Genomic DNA, 21086 nt, shown 5'->3' on the forward strand with positions numbered 1-21086 from the left:
TACCCATTGAAATGTATAGGGAAGTTTTACCTGAAAAACAGATAAGACAAGCACATGCTGATTTTTTTATTTTTCCATACACATTGTTCGTTCACGTGAACGAAGACCATATTGGTGTGCAATCCGTTTCCCAAACAGCCAGCACTACGTTTGTGTGATCGAAGCCTTGATTTTCAGATCACAATTATCAGAAGCCCCTGGAATCTAATTGTGCATGTGGTATGTCCTTATAGCGTCCACAAATGGTAGCGTAGTAAGTAAATAGTTTTTTGTTTGTTTTTCCCACCAGAATTGAATCCAGTGATCTTCCGTTACTCGCCGCAGTTGCCAGCACCCACTCTCCGTATGTCGCCCAGATCCTTCTGTGAAAGGGATGCGTCATCACAATGGAGCCAGTGGGGACTATGTCTTATCGCAGTACTTGGGGTCGGCTCAGGAAGATAATTATCTGTACTAGCTGGGAGGAATCATGGAAGGAAGACAGAACTTGGGAATCAGGAGAAATGGGGGTCCTTATTACTGCAGCATTTCAGGCGCTTCTAAAGACTCCAGAAAAGTTTTCTTCCTCTTTGTATGAACGTTTTGAAAATAATTTTTGTAAATAGGGTGAAAAGTGAACAAAGTTGCTTGTGACGTTGTATGAATGCTTTCTACAATGCAAATCTCACTTTTACGTACTAAGCTTGAAATGCCGGAAGAGCAGGTGATGGAAGAAGGAGAATATTACCTTCAGCAAAGAACGGCTGTCCATTATTTACAAGGTCGCCTTGGAAATGGAAGCCGTATTGTAGGTTTATCCAAGTGACATGAAATTACTTAATACAGAAATTTGGTTCCTTACTGACATTGGCGAAATCCTATTGAATTGCAGAGATGGCTATTTACTATGGGCAGAGAATCCGACTCCTACAAATGCCTCTTGTACATGGCCTCACAGTATTTATTACCCACTTGCATCTTACATTTCTGTAGATGGAAGGGAAGACCCCTAGGGGAATGTGAACAGGAGGTTTCCCTAGGCAAAGTCACTGTCGGAAAAAACCCACAGTCTGATCTGGTTTGTTTGACCATCCTCCTGGAAATTTCTGGAAACATTGACAACATTTGGCTGTCCTACTCATACTTTAGCAGGTATGAGAACAGGAGTTGCAAACGTTCCTCAGGTCCTCTTCTGACTCCTTCCCCCAGAGATCATGCTGTAGTGAATGCAGAATTTCTTCTGCTTGTATTGAGAGAAATGTCTTCACTTAAGGACAAACAAAAAAAATATATATTTTTTTAAAATCGTATTCTTACAGAAATGAGACCTCTTGGCAAAGATAATTGCATAAATTCTACAGCAAGAACTAACCCACTTGTTTCTACAGACGTCTTGTCAGTGGTAGCCCAACGCCTGTGTAGACATGGCACAATCTGACCACTATGCCTACACTGATCTAGGAGTGTGTAAGGTGCTTACTGATTGACTATTTTCTCTTCTGTGTTTTTTATGAATCCAGCAAATCAGATTTTATATGTTTTAGGGACAGTGTGGCTGTATTTGTTGTTAACCCCTTTTATGCTAGTGGAATGCAAAATTTGATGATGGAGCCCAACTAAAGAATTGCAGGTCTACACGGAAACTGGTAAATTCCGGAGCAACTGGGGTCATGCTCTCATCCTGTCTGTTATTTTCTGTGCGCTACCAATAATGTAGAACTTTTTATTATTATCTGGCACTTGTCAGGTTCATTCATGAATTTTCTTACAGATTTAATATTGAAATAACTTTTTCTTACAGGAAACTTTTCTCTGCGCTAGTGTAACGGCCCACGCAGGATACTTATATATTGGTGTAGGTTCATTGTCCGGACTGAAAAACCCGAGAGTTCCAAGAGGACATTGTACCCAGTGCAGAATAATATCCATAGGTACCCGGCTGCTTTATGCAGTAACTAGTTATTTTATTTCTCACTAATATTTAATTAGCAAAAAAATATATATATATTTTTTTCTTCGTACATGGTCAGAGAAAATAAGTCCCATGCAATTAGGTAAATTTGTTTCTGTGTAATTCAGCATTACAGATGGGGACATTACTATGCTTTGCAGTGCTGCGCTATAGAAAATGGGTTTTGATGCTTGGAGACATATCTAGATTTACTGTACATACCAAGCTGCCTTCTAAAGGAAGCAGGAACATTTATAGGAAATCTGTCAGCAGCTCTGTTAGGTAATCTGAGAGCAGCATGATCTAGGGAGGGAGACCCTGATTCCAGCGATGTATCACTTAGTTTACTGGGTGCCGCAGTTGTGATTAAATCCGTTTTTGTTGCTACATACATAGTAACATAGTTATTAAGGTTGGAGGAAGACTTTAAGTCCATCTAGTTCAACCCACAGCGTAACCTAACATGCCCTAACATGTTGATCCAGAGGAAGGCAAAAAAAAAATCCATGTGGCAAATAGTAAGCTCCACTTTGGGGAAAAAATTCCTTCCCGACTCCACATATGGCAGTCAGACTAGATCCTGGATCAACGCCCTATCAAGGAATCTAGTGTATATACAACCTGTAACATTATACTTTTCCAGAAAGGCATCCAGTCCCCTCTTAAATTTAAGTAATGAATCACTCATTACAACATCATACGGCAGAGAGTTCCATTGTCTCACTGCTCTTACAGTAAAGAATCCGCGTCTGTTATTACGCTTAAAGCCGTTGAGGATGCCCCCTTGTCCCTGTCTCAGGTCTACGATTAAAAAGATCATCAGAAAGGTCTTTGTACTGTCCCCTCATATATTTATACATTAAAATAAGATCACCCCTTAGTCTTCGTTTTTCCAAGCTAAACAGCCCCAAGTGTGATAACCTATCTTGGTATTGCAGACCCCCCAGTCCTCTAATAACCTTGGTCGCTCTTCTCTGCACCCGCTCTGGTTCAGCTATGTCTTTCTTATACACCGGAGACCAGAACTGTGCACAGTATTCTAAGTGTGGTCGAACTAGTGACTTGTATAGAGGTAAAATTATGTTCTCCTCATGAGCATCTATGCCTCTTTTAATGCATCCCATTATTTTATTTGCCTTTGAAGCAGCTGCCTGACACTGGCCACTGAATATGAGTTTGTCATCCACCCATACACCCAGGTCTTTTTCATTGCCCAGAGTTTTAGAATTAAGCACATAGTTATACATCTTATTACTTCTACCCAAGTGCATGACCTTACTTTTATCCCCATTAAAGCTCATTTGCCATTTATCAGCCCAAGCTTCTAGTTTACATAAATCATCCTGTAATATAAAATTGTCCTCCCCTGTATTGATTACCCTGCAGAGTTTAGTGTCATCTGCAAATATTGAAATTCTGCAGTGAATGCCCCCTACAAGGTCATTAATAAATATGTTAAAAAGAAGAGGGCCCAATACTGACCCCTGTGGTACCCCACTGCTAACCGCGACCAAGTGCGAGTGTGCTCCATTAATAACCACCCTTTGTTTCCTATCCCTGAGCCAGCTCTTAACCCACTTAAACATATTTTCCCCTATCCCCATTATTCTCATTTTATGTATCAACCTTTTGTGTGGCACCGTATCAAAAGCTTTTGAAAAGTCCATATACACTACGTCCACTGGGTTCCCTTGGTCCAGTCCGGAACTTACCTCTTCATAGAAATTGATCAGATTTGTCTGACAGGAACAGTCCCTAGTAACCCCGTGCTGATACTGGGTCATGAGGTTATTCCTCTTCAGATACTCCAGTATAGCATCCCTTAGACTGCCCTCCAGGATTTTACCCACAGTAGAGGTTAAGCTTACTGGCCTATAATTACCGAGTTCAGTTTTTGTCCCCTTTTTGAATATTGGCACCACATTTGCTATACGCCAGTCCTGTGGTACAGACCCTGTTATTATGGACTCTTTAAAGATTAAAAATAATACGTAGCTGAGCCCTGTGTAATCTCGCCCACACCGCTGAATAAAAGTTTTCTGTGTACAGGGATAGATTGGCATAAAGCTGTTAATCAGTGGTGGGAGTGGGAGTTGCCCACAGTAGTTGAGCAGGACACATAACACCTAGTCTTGTAGTGATAATCTCCTTTTAATAAAACACTGTTTTTTTTAAATAACCTCACACAGCCTATGTAAATTAGTTACATCAATTCACCTTATTCTCCATGATATGGCGAGTCCCTTTAAATCCTAGATAATGGTATGTAATGTTATAGATTACTCAGAAGCAGTACATTCTGCATATTGTGGCTCCATACTTGCTGTCCTGGATGGGTTCTTCTGATAAACTCCATCTAAATCTTACAGAAAAAAATATTGTGGAGTTCCATTTTTTATATTATTTTGGTGGAAGAGGAGAAGCTTTCCAATTTTTTTTCATGCAACATTTAATGGAACAAACTGACAATTGGTTCATTTTTTTGGTACGCTTGGCTAAGTAGCTATAAATTAAGCACTCAGATTCTAGTTTTCATTATATTATGTTACCGATTGGATGGTGTCACGCATACAATCCCAATATCCGCCTGTCTTCACTCAAGCCATATTCGGTCCCTGGAATTTGGATATAGAGATATAATAGATGTACGGTAATTGTCTGTAATGCTATGTAATTCTCAGTAAGCCCCAAGGATATTGATTAGAATGGCACTGCTATAATACAAAATAAAAAATGACCCCTTGAATCACTGTAAACCTAAAACCAGTGATGGTCTACTATCATATTAGCATTGTGCATATTGTATAGATGAGGCCTTCACCCCTGCCGCCATCTTCAGATCCTGGCACGTAGTTACATTTCTTCATCCCATTTTGAACAACAGAGGGCATGGATATACGAGGTAATAATGCAGCAGTCTTGCCCCGTTTCTGCATGTGAACCTGTATCATTTATTCAGCGTTTGGTTACTATTGTGTTGCGGGTACTGTTCTACTTATTGAACATTTTTGTGAACAGATGCAGATTAAGCCCTGCATTACGTTAATGAAGATTTCGGGATAAAATGTCACCGTGGAGTGATCTGCATCACTGGAGAGTATTGGTCTGCATGGTTGAACCACTTATTTTGCTTTTACATGTGTTCTCAAAGTGAACCAGCAGTAATGGAAAATAACCTGCCAATATATTTTGCTCAGTCTAATGAAGGTCAACTATAGTAGAAGACATTAATAAAATAAAGGGGGCTTCAAATTGACATTCTCTACTCCTCTTTGATGCAGGTTTTTCAGGCTCATGGCCTTGACCAAATTCTGGATCATTTGTTAATGTCTTAAATTCTTGGCAGAAACCATCCACTCATTCTGCATGTGTGTAATATCTGCTCCTCCTGGATTGCTGGAAAGCAATGGTGGTGTTGTCTGTATGCTTAAATTATTTGGAGAAATTATGTGTATAATGTACAGAGCTGTCTTCCTGTATTTGTAAATATTTTTCAATAATATGCACTGTATTATATTACTAAACCCAATTTTATGGGCAATTTTTGTGCAATAAATACCCGTCTAGTCATCATTCTTTGCTGTTGTGGTTTATGTGCAATAAGGATATGAGAATAAAATATTCTAATGTCTACACACGTTCTCAATGTTTTGCTAATGTTCCAAACCTGGTAACACCGTGGGATGGGGGCCAGAGCATATAACATTTTCACAGGGTGACATACAGACAATTGCAGAATGGAATAAAAATGTATGGGAAACCTTTTAACATTTTGATTTAGTTTCAACAAGATATAAACACAAATTGCAGCCAGTTTCACATGTTCGCCATTGAGGGCGTGAGAATATACTGCGATGTCTGTATAGTAGCAGTGGGTCTCCTGCCCTGAGCTCCACAGCCACATGAGCCTATATCAGACTGTTGGGTTTCATGGCTTTGGGCCACATTCACATGATCAGTATTTGGTGAATTCTCTACCTCTGGTTCTGGCTTCCAAATAGTGGAGAGAGACAGTCAGAGGGAAAAGTATAATAGAAACACGTCATCACTTCTGTATTTATCACCTGCTCCTGGTTTTGGCTTACAAATACGGAGATGAAATACTCACCAAATACTGAATGTGTGTACGTTGCCTTCAAGCTGAATGAAGATAGAAGTCCCCTGAGTTCGACCTATAACCTAAGTGTTCCCCACCTGTAGTCCTCAAGAGCCACCAACAGACCATGTTTTCAGAATTTGCTTAGTATTTGAGAGGTGATAATTCCAGCACCTGTGCAGTATTAAGGAAATCCTGAAAACACAATCTCTTGGTGGTTTTTGAGGACTGCAGTTGAGGAACACTGACTTAACATGTTATTCCACAGTACACCAAAAACCCTATGAGGCAGATGCTTATTTTCCCATATTAATGGCAATCCTCCTTCCCGACTCCACTTACGGCAACCGGACAAGTTCCCTGGATCAACATCCCATCTCAAAATCTAGTCCCATAACATGTAACAATCTTCAGTAAAGAAATCCAGGCCTTCCTTGTGTTTTTTTTTTTTTTTTTTTTTTTTTTTAGTGAATCAACCATTACAATATCATGTGGCAGAGAGTTCAATAATATTGTTGCTTGTACCTTAAAGAATCTTCTTCTGGGATGATAACTAAACCTTCTTTGCTCTAGATGTAGAAGAGGCCCGCTTGTCACTGTCACAGGCATAGGTGTAAAAAGTTCATTAGAATGATCATTCAACACACTAAGATTTCCTTCAAGTCTTTTTGTTTTTCACAACTGAATAAACCAATATATGGTAGTTTTTGTTGACGCAGCTGCATGATTTACAGCTGCTAGCCAGCCTGAGCACATGGTTGCTGGTTGCTAGGGAATCCCCACATGTATTCAGGCTGTCCAGCAGCCGCAAATCATGCAGCTGTGGTGATGAAAACGAAATCTCCGCGCACTCACAAATACTCTGAGACCACCCGAGCATGCTCGGGAAAACCTGAGCAATGAGTATACTCGCTCAACACTACTGGTCACTATAACAGCAGTTTGCAATTTTCACTCGGCAACATCCACTACTTCTTGGTTCTGGAAAACACCCATCGAGTACAAATCTTCAAAACACTTGTTGATAAATTCGCAAAGGGGGATAATTTCCAAAATGGTGTCACTTGAGGTGGGGATTCTGTTTTTCTAGCACTTTAAGGGCTCTGTACAGTATATGGAGTCCGCAAACTATTCCAGAAAAATGTACGCTCCAGGAGGCAAATAGCGCTCCGTCCTTCCCGAGTCTCGCCATGTGGCTAAGCAGTACTGTACAGCCACATATGGGGTGTTTCTACATTCGTCAGAAATTGTGGGGCAAAATTTGGTGCCTCTTTGGCTCATTTACAAGTATAAACATGCAAAATCTGGGGCTAACACAAAATCTTGGTGGTAAAAATTTGTATTTTTTTTTTTCTTCACTGTCCAATGGCATACAATTCTGTGACACACCAGTGTCACTGCACCCCTAGATGAATTCTTTGAGAGGCATAGTTTGTAAAATGTGGTAATTTATTTTCTTAGGTTAATGAGAAAAGGGTTCCGCTCTTTAAGGACAGGAAACCTTCAAGATAAAAAGGGTGGTACCTCTCTCTGCATCAGTTGGTTTCCTGTCATTGATGGGGAACCTTCGGTAAGAAGACATCGGTGAAAAAAGGAAAACGTTTCCCAGCCCTGGGCCGGTCGGTGTCTGGCAGGGCACCATCTCCGCTGCAGCTGGCACCAGAAGGAGCTGGAAGCTCCGCTGCAAGTCCCACCTGGGTGTCCTCCATAAGCGAGCGTGAGCGGGGCACTAGTGTTTGCACACAAGCTGGTGCCTGACGGTTGCATGATGTGTGCTGGTGGAAAAAAAAAAAAATGGAAGGAAAAGAGAAAGAAAGAACTGTTTCCAGACCTGGGCCGGTCGGTTTCCTGGCGGGGCATTGGTTCAGCTGCGGCCAGCACCAGTAAAAGCTGGAAGTGCCACGGCAGGACCCATTGTGGGTGTCCTTCCCGAGGGAGCGGGGCATCGGCGTTTTCTCACAGGCTGCTCTCTGACGGCTGTGCGTCCCCGGCAGTGCATAGGTCCAGTGCATGATCTTGGAAGTCGTGCCGGCGTCATAACCCCTACGTCTGGGAGCGGGTACCAGAAGCTGCTATATGCACCTGCTGGCGGTCCCCAAGCCTATGTAAAGGGGTCGAGCACTGGCAGGCCCGGGCTGGTGTCGCTTTGGAGGCACAGCAGGTGCATAAATCGCTGCTTCAGCAGCAGAAGATGGAGGAGAAGCGACGCCTAAGTCAATCCCACAGGAAACAGGCACCCCCACAACCATGTGCAGGTTGGTGGGGGGTCAGTCAGGCGGTGTGCTAGACACCGCATAATCCAGGTCAAGCTGGGACAGCTCCAGTAGAGTGGATGAATCCGCAGTCTCCAGGGGAGATCTTTCAGATGTGATCCAGCTTCCCGATTCGGTACCCTTGAAAATCTTCTGAGTGGAGAGTGATCTTTCAGAAAGTCCAGCGTGCTAATGGAAAACCCCTTTTTACTTTTTTTCCTCTTTTTTGTGGGGAGGGAGATAGGGGACCCCTAGGAAGTATACGGAAAAAAATAACCTCAGGGAGTGTCCCCTCTGTAGACCGGGGCTCACCAGAACATGGCCAAAGAAATTGTGTCAATCATGTATAGAACTAACTATTTCAGTGGAGTCCCCTAATTTTGCATCCAGTTTAAGGGCTCTGATCAGGATGGAAGTACAGAAATCCATAAAATCACTATCCCACTCGGAAGATAGGAGATCTACGGGAAAAAAGTGCAGTACCTCATTAAAAGAGAATGGGAAAAACCAGAGAGATGAGGTCTGTTTCCATCTTGCTTTAAAAGAAAATAAACATCTACAGATGCTTTGATCCTCAAAGATCAACTCTGACCTAGTCCGTTCCCTAGTGAGCTGTGTAGGGCAGAGGGGCTAAAATGATGACCCCAAAGTAGAGGTGTATCTAGGTTTTCTGGCACTCGGGGCAAGAATTCAGTTTGGTGCCCCCCTGCCAAGCACATATGTGATTTACACATATTCATGTAACAGCGAGCTGCTCTCACTAAAGCTCAGTGAAAAACTGAGAGAAACAGGAAGAGAAGCTCGTTGCCACAGGACCATAAGTATGAAAATCGCATATGAGTGAAGTATCCATGTGGTGACTACTGGAACCTGCAGAGTTGAATCTTGACAGTGAGCTGAATACTTACATTGCAGGCTTCTGAATTCTCACAATGAATGCACTTCACACTTTTAGGCTATGTGCACACATTGCGGATTAGGCTTAGGAATTTCTGGTGCGGATTCTGCCTCTCCTGGCAGAAAACGCACCTGCGTTTTTTTGTGCGGTTCCACTGCGTTTTTTTGTGCGTTTTTGCTGCGGTTTTCTTGCGGATTTGCTGCGGTTTTTACCCCTGCGGTTTTCTATAATGGAGTGGGTACAAAAACGCTGCAGATTCCCAAAAAAGAAGTGACATGCTACTTCTTTTAAACCGCAGCGTTTCCGCAGCGGATTTTCCGCAAAGTGTGCACAGCATTTTTTTTTTTCTCATTGATTTACATTGTACTGTAAATCAATTGCGGATCTGCAGCGTTTCTGCACCTCGGTGCGCACATCCAGCAGCCGCCGAAATTTGATAAGTGATGCAGTTCACTTATCAAAGCACGTGCCTACTTGTGATGGTGGGATATGGTATGTGGATATCATTTTATTTGTATTAACATTTTACTGATTATCATGGTATTCTCTTGTAGGATGAGTTATTTGCTAATTGATGAATGGCTGTGGTTGCAATCTGATATCAGCCCCCACAGAACTGTATTGTTGTGTTGTTGTTCTCACAGGGTCAGTGAATAATCCTGTTTGTTAATATGCTAATGACATATTGAACCAGCTTGTTGAAACAATGATCCCCTGCAACCTTCCCCCTCTTGACCTGTGAATGAGGAGGGGGACTTTTAAAATATCAGGGAGGTGAGACACAGATCAGATCCTGTGTGGAACTATGATGTGATCACAGCACCTCAGAGAGAAAGAAGAGTGTACAATGTTATCCTCTGGCTGCTGGATTGTTGGACAACTGGTGGCAGTGGCAGGATCAACAGAGCGTAACCAATTGGAGAACCACAACACAGAGTCAATACAGTAATTGGACTGTATTCAGTTTACAGGAGAGAGCCAGAGACCTGAGCCTGAACTACCAGGGACTGACTAAAGAGGCCTTAATTGATCTACTGGTTGGTGCTAGCCAGACCACCTCCTCCCATATGTCTGAAGGACAAGCCCAGGAGACAAGGATCCCCACCCCAAAAAGCCAGTGGGTGGTGTAGTACAAAGAAAAGATGGCGATTCTGGGCCCAGGTGTCTCTCAGGAGTATCAGGAGGAGGCTGCTCGCCGAGCACAGCGGAGACAAGAAGCAATGGAGCTTGAAAGAGGGAGTAATGCAATGTGGAGTGTAAACCCAACGATCCGGGAACCTGTACGGATCACCCGGACAGAGTTTAAGCCATTTGATGAGGCTTCCGGAGATGTGGAGGGGTTCTTCAAGGACTTTGAGCAGCAGTGTGCTGTGATGGAGGTGCCCCACTCTGGCTGGATGCATTTGTTAGTGGGACTCCTGAACAGAAGCATGGCGTAGGCTTACCGAACCATTGACTCCCAGCGGAATCGGGATTATAACATTGTAAAGCGGGCTATCCTAGATTACTATGCTATCACTCCAGACTCATATAGGGCCAAGTTCGGAGACCTCCCATGCACCACGGGGGGATCGTTTAGGATGTATGCACATAAGATGTTCCAGGCATGTCGGAGATGGCTGGAAGCCGAAAACGCCTTTACTGTGGAAGATGTTATACTTACATTCCCTATATAACAATTTCTTGCCACGTGCCCCACAGACGTATGGGAATGGGTCCGGGAGCGCTCGCCGTGTACCGTGGATAGAGCTGCAGCCCTGGCCGATGAAGCCCTTATTATCCGACCGCAATGGAGGAGGCTTCTAGACAATGAACCATGGCCTACTCCCGCGCCCCGTCCCCCTCCGATTATATCTGCCCTTCCACCTAGTCGCAAGCAGATGACAATCATGCCTCAAAATCCTGGGCCCCAACAGTTCCGACCACGACCTGGGGGTATCACAGAGAGGAGATGTTATGGGTGTGGGCAACCTGGACATTTGCAGTCTGGCTGTCCCTCAAGGATTCGGAGGGAGCCACACGCAGCCCCACCTCATCCAGTGCATCTTGTGCACTCCACCCCACCTGAGGAAGAGCTACCACCACCCCCACCAGAGTGGACCACCAACCACGGCACCATAGATACCCCTCCTGGAGTGTACGGACTCCGGCCTTTGTCCCTCAGAAATACAAAGCAACGGCAACTCCACCTGCAGGATGTCTTAATTGATGGATACATTGTGGGATTTAGAGATATGGGGGCATTCCTGACTATTGCTGACCCCCGTGTAGTTCGACATGAGGCAATTCACCAGGGCTCGGGAATTCCCATTGTCTTGGCGGGAGGTGTCCGCAAATATATACAGCAAGCTTTAGTACATTTGGATTATGGTTTTGGAGAAAAACTGTGTTGGATTGGAGTTATGGGAGGACTTCCTACAGATATCCTCCTTGGAAATGACATTGGGAAGTTACAGTGTCATTTTGTGGGAGCAGTCACCCAACTACAGGCCCTTCAAGCACCATGACATCAGACCTCACCGGGGAGCAATCTGTTTGGCCAGAAGGTATGTGAGTCTCTCACTCTTCTGAAAGAAGAATTGGAGGGAGATATCGCCGATACCGGAATGCCCATCATTCCCTATGTTCTAGAGTTCAACAAAAACATTAAAGAGGAAAAGTACATGCATAAAAGATAGGATCACCACAAAAATTATTTTAGCAAAATTGCAAAATATTTTATTTCCACACCAAAAACACTACACACAATTAAAAACATCTAAAAACATTCCAAAAAATGGAGCATACATGGTATATCCAATGTTACAATACAGTATTCAATAATGATATACGTATATATACAACTCCTGGCTATACATAAATTTGCACCAAGCCTATAGGCTATTAAAATCCTGTGATCTTAAATACATTAAATCTATAGGGCTAGTAAGGCAGCAACAGAACTTAAGGGGATATATGTAGATAATAAACTACAAGGTAGATAAATTTGTTTCTTAGTAGTATGGATTTTCCAGGCTTGAGCCTCAGGGTAGGTGCACACGTTCAGGATTTCTTGCGTTTTTTTCGCGTTTTATCGCGATAAAAACGCGAAAAAAAAACGCTTACATATGCCTCCCATTATTTTCAGTGTATTCCGTATATCTTGTGCAAATGTTGCATTTTTTTCCGCGAAAAAATCGAATTGCAGAAAAAAAAGCAACATGTTCATTAATTTGCGGAATCGCGGGGATTCCGCACACATAGGAATGCATTGATCTGCTTACTTCCGACATGGGCTATGCCCACCATGCGGGAAGTAAGCAGATCATGTGCGGTTGGTACCCAGGGTGGAGGAGAGGAGACTTTCCTCCACGGACTGGGCACTATATAATTGGTAAAAAAAAAAAGAATTAAAATAAAAAATAGTGATATACTCACCCTCTGATGGCCCCGGAGTCTTCCCGCCTCTCATCGGTGCATGCTCTCTCTTCCGTTCCTATAGATGCTCTGTGTGAAGGACCTGCGATGACATCGCGGTCATGTGACCGTGACGTCATTGCAGGTCCTACACACAAAGCAACAGCTGAGGAGATCGGGGGCCATCAGAGGGTGAGTATAACCTTTTTTTTATTTTTTTATTATTTTTAACATATCTTTTTACTATTGATGCTGCATAGGCTGCATCTATAGTAAAAAGTTGGTCACACTTGTCACGCACTATGTTTGACAAGTGTGACCAACCTGTCAATCAGTTTTCCAAGTGATGCTGCAGATCGCTTGGAAAACTTTAGCATTCTGCAAGCTAATTATGCTTGCAAAATGCTAAAAAAAATGCGGAAAAAACGGGAAAAAAAAAGCGAAAAGAAACATGTGGATTTCTTGCAGAAAATTTCCGGTTTTCTTCAGGAAATTTCAGAAATCCTGACGTGTGCACATACTCTTATACTACATGTGTAAATAGCTGGACAAAGGTAAACAGGTAGAGAATCCAACAAAAGACATGTACAATATGTACAATACTTCACCCTAACAGTCCACTGTCGTCGCCCCCTGGCCCTATGAGCAGCGATGCAGCCAGGTAGAAGAAAGAGGGACCCACGCGTTCCGACACTCAAGGTGTCTTTTTCAAGGTGAGTGTACCCGATGTGGGGCAGTTAACCTATTTATGGGTATCATAATCAAATTTTAAATCTTACCAGCTGAAAGGCGGTTATGGCAGGCATCGCTAGCGTGTCTGAAGATGCCCCGGAATTAGAACTAAGGTCATATCCATTAGTGTGCTTGCGCATAACCCGCGTTTCACAAGTTATCTTGCGCAGTGAATGCTCAGAGCTCCATCTCAAGTGCACTAGAGTTCAGAGACCGTCTCGCCCAGCTAGCTACCTTGGCTAAAGAACATCAGCGAATGGCCCAGTCCAGACAAAAAATTCTGGTATGACCATAAAGCCAGGACCCGGGAATTTATGGACAAGTGCTCATGATTATTGCAACCCCTGCCACTGTACAAGGAACTATAAACAGTGAAGCAATGTGGACTAAAGTGAGCAGGCCAGAGGTCTGTGTAGACCTCATGGCGTGCTCACTTATTAAGAGGGGGGGAGAGGTGATGGTGGGATATGGTATGTGGATATCATTTTTTTCGTATTAATATTTTGCTGGTTATCATGGTGTTCTCTTGTAGGTGGGGTTATTTGCTAATTGATGAATCGCTGTGGTTGCCATCTGATATCAGCCTCCACAGTACAGTATTGTTGTCTTCTCACAGGGTCACTGAATAATCCTGTTTGCTAATATGCTAATGACATATTGAACTAGATTGTTGAAACAATGAGCCCCTGCGACCTTCCCCCTCCTAACCTGTGAATGAGGGTGGGGACTTTTAAAATATCAGGGAGGTGAGACACAGATCAGATCCTGTGTGGAACTATGATGTGATCACAGCACCTCAGAAAGAAGAGTATGTGTACTATGTTATCCTCTGTCTGCTGGAATGTTGGGAACACAGCTATAGTAGGAATTAAAACTTAACCTTTAATCTGTACAAGGTAAAATAGTAATAAACAATAACAAACAATGTCACCCCAAACAAAACAAACTATAATGGTATTAAATGATATGACTTGTAAAGTAAAATATCACTTATGGGTGATACCAAGATAGAATATAGGTGAGACCAGTAGTAGCGAATATACTGTCCCACACTGTAAAGGTACCTCTGGTTATTAACACAGGCCCATAGGTGCTAGAGAGTGTTAAATAAGGTAACCCTGTATGTATGGGTATTGGCAGGTACCAAAAAAATCATTAATATACATGCAGGAGGGGAATGAGGCAATTGAGAAGAAAATCATATATATCATAAATATAAATATAAAAAAAGGAACAATCTCACCAAATGCCAGAGCTCAGGTAGGAATAGCCCATAATTCGCGAAGTGGAAAAATCCATAAATCAGCGATGTCAGGAGGAAATACCCTGTCACTCCCTAAGGGGACTAACCATAAACCTGCATTCCCAAACTCCCGCCCTTACAAGGGCAGTCCACAGCTACCCCTGAACAATATCATGCCCTGCACTCTCCCTGTTTAGAATGTCCCGACGCGTTTCTTCGCAGGCCGAATCATCAGGGGACTTGCCTGCCTGGGAGCTAAAGTGCATGAGTGCTAAAGTGAAGGACAAAGAAACCTGCCACCCTCCATGTTAGACTGAGGAGAGTGGGAGGAGCTATACATCCGTTTAAATGGTTTAGTGGAAGGCATAATTAACCAATCACATGCTAAATACAAAGCATGTGATCGAAAATTGATTTGAACAGATACCCAATGCAGCGATATGTAATTAAACCGATGATCAGACAAAGGAGGACGCAAGATACTATAATCAGTAGTACCTGTAAGGCACTGGTCCAGAATCAAGACGCCACCGGTACAAAGGAAGAGACACGAGGGAGCAGCTTCCGGTAATAGCGGAGATATTGGTTGCCAGGTAACAAAGACGCTGGCACATACCACAACGCGCCGGAACCGGAAATAGTAGTTACCAGGTTACTCAGACGCTGCCCTGTAATGTGCTACTAGGCCCTAGGGCGCGCCAGACCAGAGGATAATTACTAGGTTACCTGGATACAGCTGCATGTTTATGATGAAAGTGCTAATAGACAGGACGCGCCGGAACTGGAAGTCATGGTTGTTAGGTTACCAAGACGCCGCCCCGTACTATGATGCTGACGCTGTCACAGATCCGGACGCGTAGGAACTCCAGCTGATCGCTAGGTTACCCAGACGCTGCCCTGTACTATAATGCGCTAAAAGACGACGCACTGAAAACAATTTTCAACAAAGCGCCACGGTACTGGCAGAATCACCACACTCTGCACAATCACAAAAAATGCAGAGAGAATAAGTATGAGTTTACAAAGTATCAGTACTGTGTCTTTATTAGAGGGATTGTTATAAAGTACCTACATGTCACTGGTATTCACCAGTCAGGTGCCGTGACATAGCTATCCGACTGTATAAACATGCAGATAAAGCTACCATTAAGTCAAAATGCATGAGTCCCATAACGAAATGAAAATAACTCTATAGTAGTTTTTATTTAATTATGCAATATAAAACCCAGGTAGTCAAAAAACATATTACAACTGCAGGTATGTTCGCTTAGATAACCCCAAGAATTCACAAGGGATGTGAAAGATGATACAGACAATACTCATACAAATAAAAAAAGGGGGGACAACAAAAGGATTTTGGGAGGGCACATAAACCGTATATACTAGCACCTAAATTATTAATAAAGGAACACAGAGAAAATCTTTATAAAACATCTTTACAGAAGTTAGTTTAGAGAAAACAACCATAATTGATTTGGTCATTCAGACCATGAGGTGATACAGTGTTTAAATAAAAGATCCATTTAGCTTCCTTCTGGAGCAGCAACTGATCCCAGTTGCCTCCTCGGATGGGCATAGTGACCTTTTCTATGGCTACAAACCGTAAGTTCTTAATTTGTCCATCATGCAACTGGTTGATGTGTCGAGACACAGATGTGTCTCTTTTGTGGGACACATCGCCCACATGTTCCCCAATCCGTCTTTTAAATTCCCTGATCGTCTTGCCAATATATTCCATACCACAAGTGCAAGAGGCCCTATAGATCACCCCTTTGGTGCTACAATTAATGAACTGTTTCATGGGTTATTCTTTGCCCGTTACATTACTGACAAAGGATCTGCTGTTATCAACATATTGGCATGCTGTACAATGCCCGCATTTGTAGCACCCCTTGACACTGCTTTTGAGCCAAGTATCCCTGGAGGGATTAGTGAAGTGGCTATGAACAATTCTGTCTTGTAATGATCTAGATTTCTTGTATGTAATCATGGGGGCATCTCCCAGATGATCGGAAATGTCCGGGTCCATCTGGAGGATAGACCAATGCTTACTAAGGATGTTCCTTACTCGAGTGGCCCCATTATCGTAGGTGGTAATGAAACGGACGCAAGTGTCTCCCTGCTTTTTGGGGGCAGGATTGAGTAGATCGGCACGGTCCCTACTCTTTGCATGATGGTATGCTTTACTCAGAACACCTTGAGGATAGCCTCTGGCTAAAAAGCGCTCTCTCAATTCCTGGGATTGTATTTCAAACACGCCATTGTCAGAGCAATTTCTCCGGGTCCGGAGATACTGCCCTTTCGGGATCCCCCTTTTCAAGTGTACTGGATGGTGGCTATCCCAATGTAAAAGCGAATTGGTAGCTGTAGGCTTTCTGAATGTGGAAGTAAGTAATTCTCCACCCCCACCCTTTGTGATCAGGATATCAAGGAATGGTAAAGAGCAGGTGTCAAAAACCGAAGTAAAAGAAAGACCAATATCATTACGATTTAAAGAGTTTACAAAGGCAGTAAATCCCTCCTCCGTGCCTCGCCAGACAATCAGAATGTCGTCGATGTATCGTGTCCACAATTCGGACACACGATACAACGACGAGTCACTTTCCTCAAGGCCTGTATCCACAACCAGGGTCTCTTCCCACCAGCCGAGGAAGAGGTTGGCGTAGGCAGGGGCACATGGACTCCCCATTGCCGTCCCCCTCAGCTGGTGGTAGGTCCGCCCATCAAAAACAAAATAGTTATGTGTAAGACAAAACCGGAGGAGCTTAAGTACAAAACAATTATGTTGATAGTATTGTTGGCCCCTGGTATTGAGGAAATATTGTACTGCCTCCAAGCCTTTGTCATGAGGGATGGAGGAATAAAGAGCCTCCACATCAATACTAGCAAGAGATGATTCCAGGCTAATAGTGAGACCATCCAAGCGCCGCAGCAAATCCGGAGTATCTTTTACAAATGACTGCAACGCCGAAACGAAAGGTGACAGGATACGATCCAGGTAAATACCTGCATTCTGACAGAGGCTACCTACCCCCGATACAATGGGCCTACCTCTGAGTGGGTGTAGGCCCTTATGTACCTTCGGGAGGCCGTAAAAGGTAGCAGTCACTGGGTTTTTAGGAAGAATGTAATCAAACTCTGTCTTGTTAATAATCCCATCATTTAAACCTTCTTGTAGGATTGTTCTCAACTCGGCACAATATTCATTTGTGGGGTTACATGAGAGGATTTCATATGTTGTTCTATCCGTCAAGATAGACTGACACATCTCTTGGTAGTCTTTAGTGCCAAGTATAACCACATTGCCCCCCTTATCGGAGGGCTTAATCACTATATTAGTGTTTTGTTCTAGCCGTTTAATGGCCTCTATTTCTTGCCTCGAGCAATTGAAGTTACTTGGTATGTGACTTAAAGAAAGTTCCCTCAATTCCATAGTGACAAGATTTGAGAAGATGTCAATTGCTGAAATATCACCCATGTTAGCTGGCATTGTGGTACTTTTAGCTTTTAATTGTGTAAAGGGTCCCAAGCCCTGGGAATTGGGTTCAATTTCACCAATGCTATTCAAAAGTCTAACATCAGGTAACATGTCAACTGAAATACCAAGTTCAGAAGCTAGACGGGAATCCTGTCTCTGAAAGGATTTTTTCCACCTCAATTTCCGCAGAAAAAGATTAAGATCTTTCACCGCTCTAAATAAATCAAAATCAGTGCTAGGAACAAAAGAGAGCCCCCTACGCAAAACTGCCATTTCCCAGTCATCAATATGTTGGTCGGACAAATTGATGATTTGTATGTCGGAGCCAGACTGAATATGAGGAGACGGACTAAACAAGGCTGAGTCAGAGGGGGACTTTCAGTACCATCTGAAGGAGAGGAAGCATCGCCAGTACCTGAGAGATATCCAGGACTTTAAAGATAATAAGGCGTATTTAGTCTTGATTCCCAGAACTACTCCACCGGATAGAGAGACGGAATTATCATCCACCGATACGGACCTTTCCGAAACTGATAATAGGCCTAGACCCTATAGAGGGAAACATCGGGGGAGGGGCAGAGGCCGAGGTGCTCGAGGGGCCACTGACAGAGGAGATAATACACAAAGTGGTGGTTTTTTAGATCAAGTTTACCCCCTACGAAACAGACAAGTTCAGGGGAGGAAACAATGAACATGTCCCCCTCTGACTCAGCCTTGTTTAGTCCGTCTCCTCATATTCAGTCTGGCTCCGACATACAAATCATCAATTTCCGGCGCGTTGTGGTATGTGCCAGCGTCTTTGTTACCTGGCAACCAATATCTCCGCTATTACCGGAAGCTGCTCCCTCGTGTCTCTTCCTTTGTACCGGTGGCGTCTTGATTCTGGACCAGTGCCTTACAGGTACTACTGATTATAGTATCTTGCGTCCTCCTTTGTCTGATCATCGGTTTAATTACATATCGCTGCATTGGGTATCTGTTCAAATCAATTTTCGATCACATGCTTTGTATTTAGCATGTGATTGGTTAATTATGCCTTCCACTAAACCATTTAAACGGATGTATAGCTCCTCCCACTCTCCTCAGTCTAACATGGAGGGTGGCAGGTTTCTTTGTCCTTCACTTTAGCACTCATGCACTTTAGCTCCCAGGCAGGCAAGTCCCCTGATGATTCGGCCTGCGAAGAAACGCGTCGGGACATTCTAAACAGGGAGAGTGCAGGGCATGATATTGTTCAGGGGTAGCTGTGGACTGCCCTTGTAAGGGCGGGAGTTTGGGAATGCAGGTTTATGGTTAGTCCCCTTAGGGAGTGACAGGGTATTTCCTCCTGACATCGCTGATTTATGGATTTTTCCACTTCGCGAATTATGGGCTATTCCTACGTGAGCTCTGGCATTTGGTGAGATTGTTCCTTTTTTTATATTTATATTTATGATATATATGATTTTCTTCTCAATTGCCTCATTCCCCTCCTGCATGTATATTAATGATTTTTTTGGTACCTGCCAATACCCATACATACAGGGTTACCTTATTTAACACTCTCTAGCACCTATGGGCCTGTGTTAATAACCAGAGGTACCTTTACAGTGTGGGACAGTATATTCGCTACTACTGGTCTCACCTATATTCTATCTTGGTATCACCCATAAGTGATATTTTACTTTACAAGTCATATCATTTAATACCATTATAGTTTGTTTTGTTTGGGGTGACATTGTTTGTTATTGTTTATTACTATTTTACCTTGTACAGATTAAAGGTTAAGTTTTAATTCCTACTATAGCTGTGTTCCCATTATATTGGTAGGATCTTGTTGGTTTTTTCCAATCGGTATCTAGTTCATTATTGCTTTTTTCACTGCTGGAATGTTGGACTCTCATCTCCCAGGGCTTTTATCCTCTTACTGAACTGCATTCAGCTTCTGGACTATCTTATCCTTTGTGTGATGAATTGTATATGGACCTTTCGTATTTTTGCCTAGTTAAAGGGCTTGGGATTGTTCACTATTCTCTTGCTCTGTTGATTGTCTAATACCGGAGAAGGACCCTGTGACACTACTGTTTTACACTTTTCTTTTCACAGGCATTTTTTTTCTCCATTTTCCTTTTTGTGCTTTTAGCTTTTTCTTTTCAGATAAAAGTTTAGACCAATCACTATCCCCCCACACACATACAGTTATAAATAAAGTACACACAAAGCACCATATTTACAAAAAAAAGTCCCGCTCGTCCCAACAGCGCTATTCAGTGGAGGAAGCATATGCTTTCCTTGCCTCCAGCACTGATAGAGAGGGAGAGGATGCCACATTTATTGACTTTTCGGATTCTTCATCCTCTTCCTCATCTTCCTCCTCGGGTCCTGCGGAACTGCCAAGCAGACATTCCAGGACAGAAGATGACTCAGCACCGACTCCTGAAGATGAACCAGCCTTCCCCACTGCAGACCCCATATGGCCCTCACACCCCAAAAATTATTAGCCTCTGATTCCTGAGTTTGTGGCAGAATCAGAAATCAAGTTTGACACCACCGGCCTAACAGAAATAGACTTTTTCAAAGTCTTTTTCTGTGGGGATTTTATTAACCTCATGGAGGACAAAACTAATTTACATGCCAATCCATTTTTGGCGCAAAACCCCGGTTCATCATTTTCTAACTGGTCTCCTGTAGATGCAGTTGAAATGATGCAGTTTTGGAGCCTGGTCCTTCACATGGGGATCCTGAAGAAGCCAGAACTATATTTTATACAACACTTCAGTGTTCCGAATGGACATAGCCCGGACGCGTTTTGAGGCCATCCACAAATTTCTGCATTGTACCAATAATGCACAGTGTCCCGCACGAGATGACCCCAACTTTGTGTGTGAGAAATTGCTTCAAATTCTACCACACCTCCATGCACTACTAATTTACTTAGTCTTACAGGAAACTGTAGATTAGTTCCAAAAAGGGGGCAGACTAGATAAGTTCCTGTCACTTGTGTTTTTTTTACTGTTTGGGCACATCAGGGCAAATGGAAGTATTAGCTGCCGTCACACTAGCAGTATTTGGTCAGTATTTT

General features: G+C 43.1%; 1 protein-coding gene across 2 annotated transcripts in view; it reads left to right on the forward strand.

Moving 5' to 3' along the window:
- The window catches only part of FNIP1 (folliculin interacting protein 1), a 159319-nt gene extending 153796 nt beyond the window's left edge, over positions 1–5523 (forward strand). For both annotated transcript variants that reach the window (XM_077265971.1, XM_077265972.1), the window contains one exon: positions 290–5523. In XM_077265971.1, coding sequence (XP_077122086.1) covers positions 290–368 — 79 coding nt within the window. In that variant the 3' untranslated portion in view covers positions 369–5523. The remainder of the gene's footprint in view (positions 1–289) is intronic.
- Positions 5524–21086: the final 15563 nt, after the last annotated feature.

This window comes from Ranitomeya variabilis, chromosome 5 (genome assembly GCF_051348905.1).
Source record: "Ranitomeya variabilis isolate aRanVar5 chromosome 5, aRanVar5.hap1, whole genome shotgun sequence".
NCBI lineage: Eukaryota > Metazoa > Chordata > Amphibia > Anura > Dendrobatidae > Ranitomeya > Ranitomeya variabilis.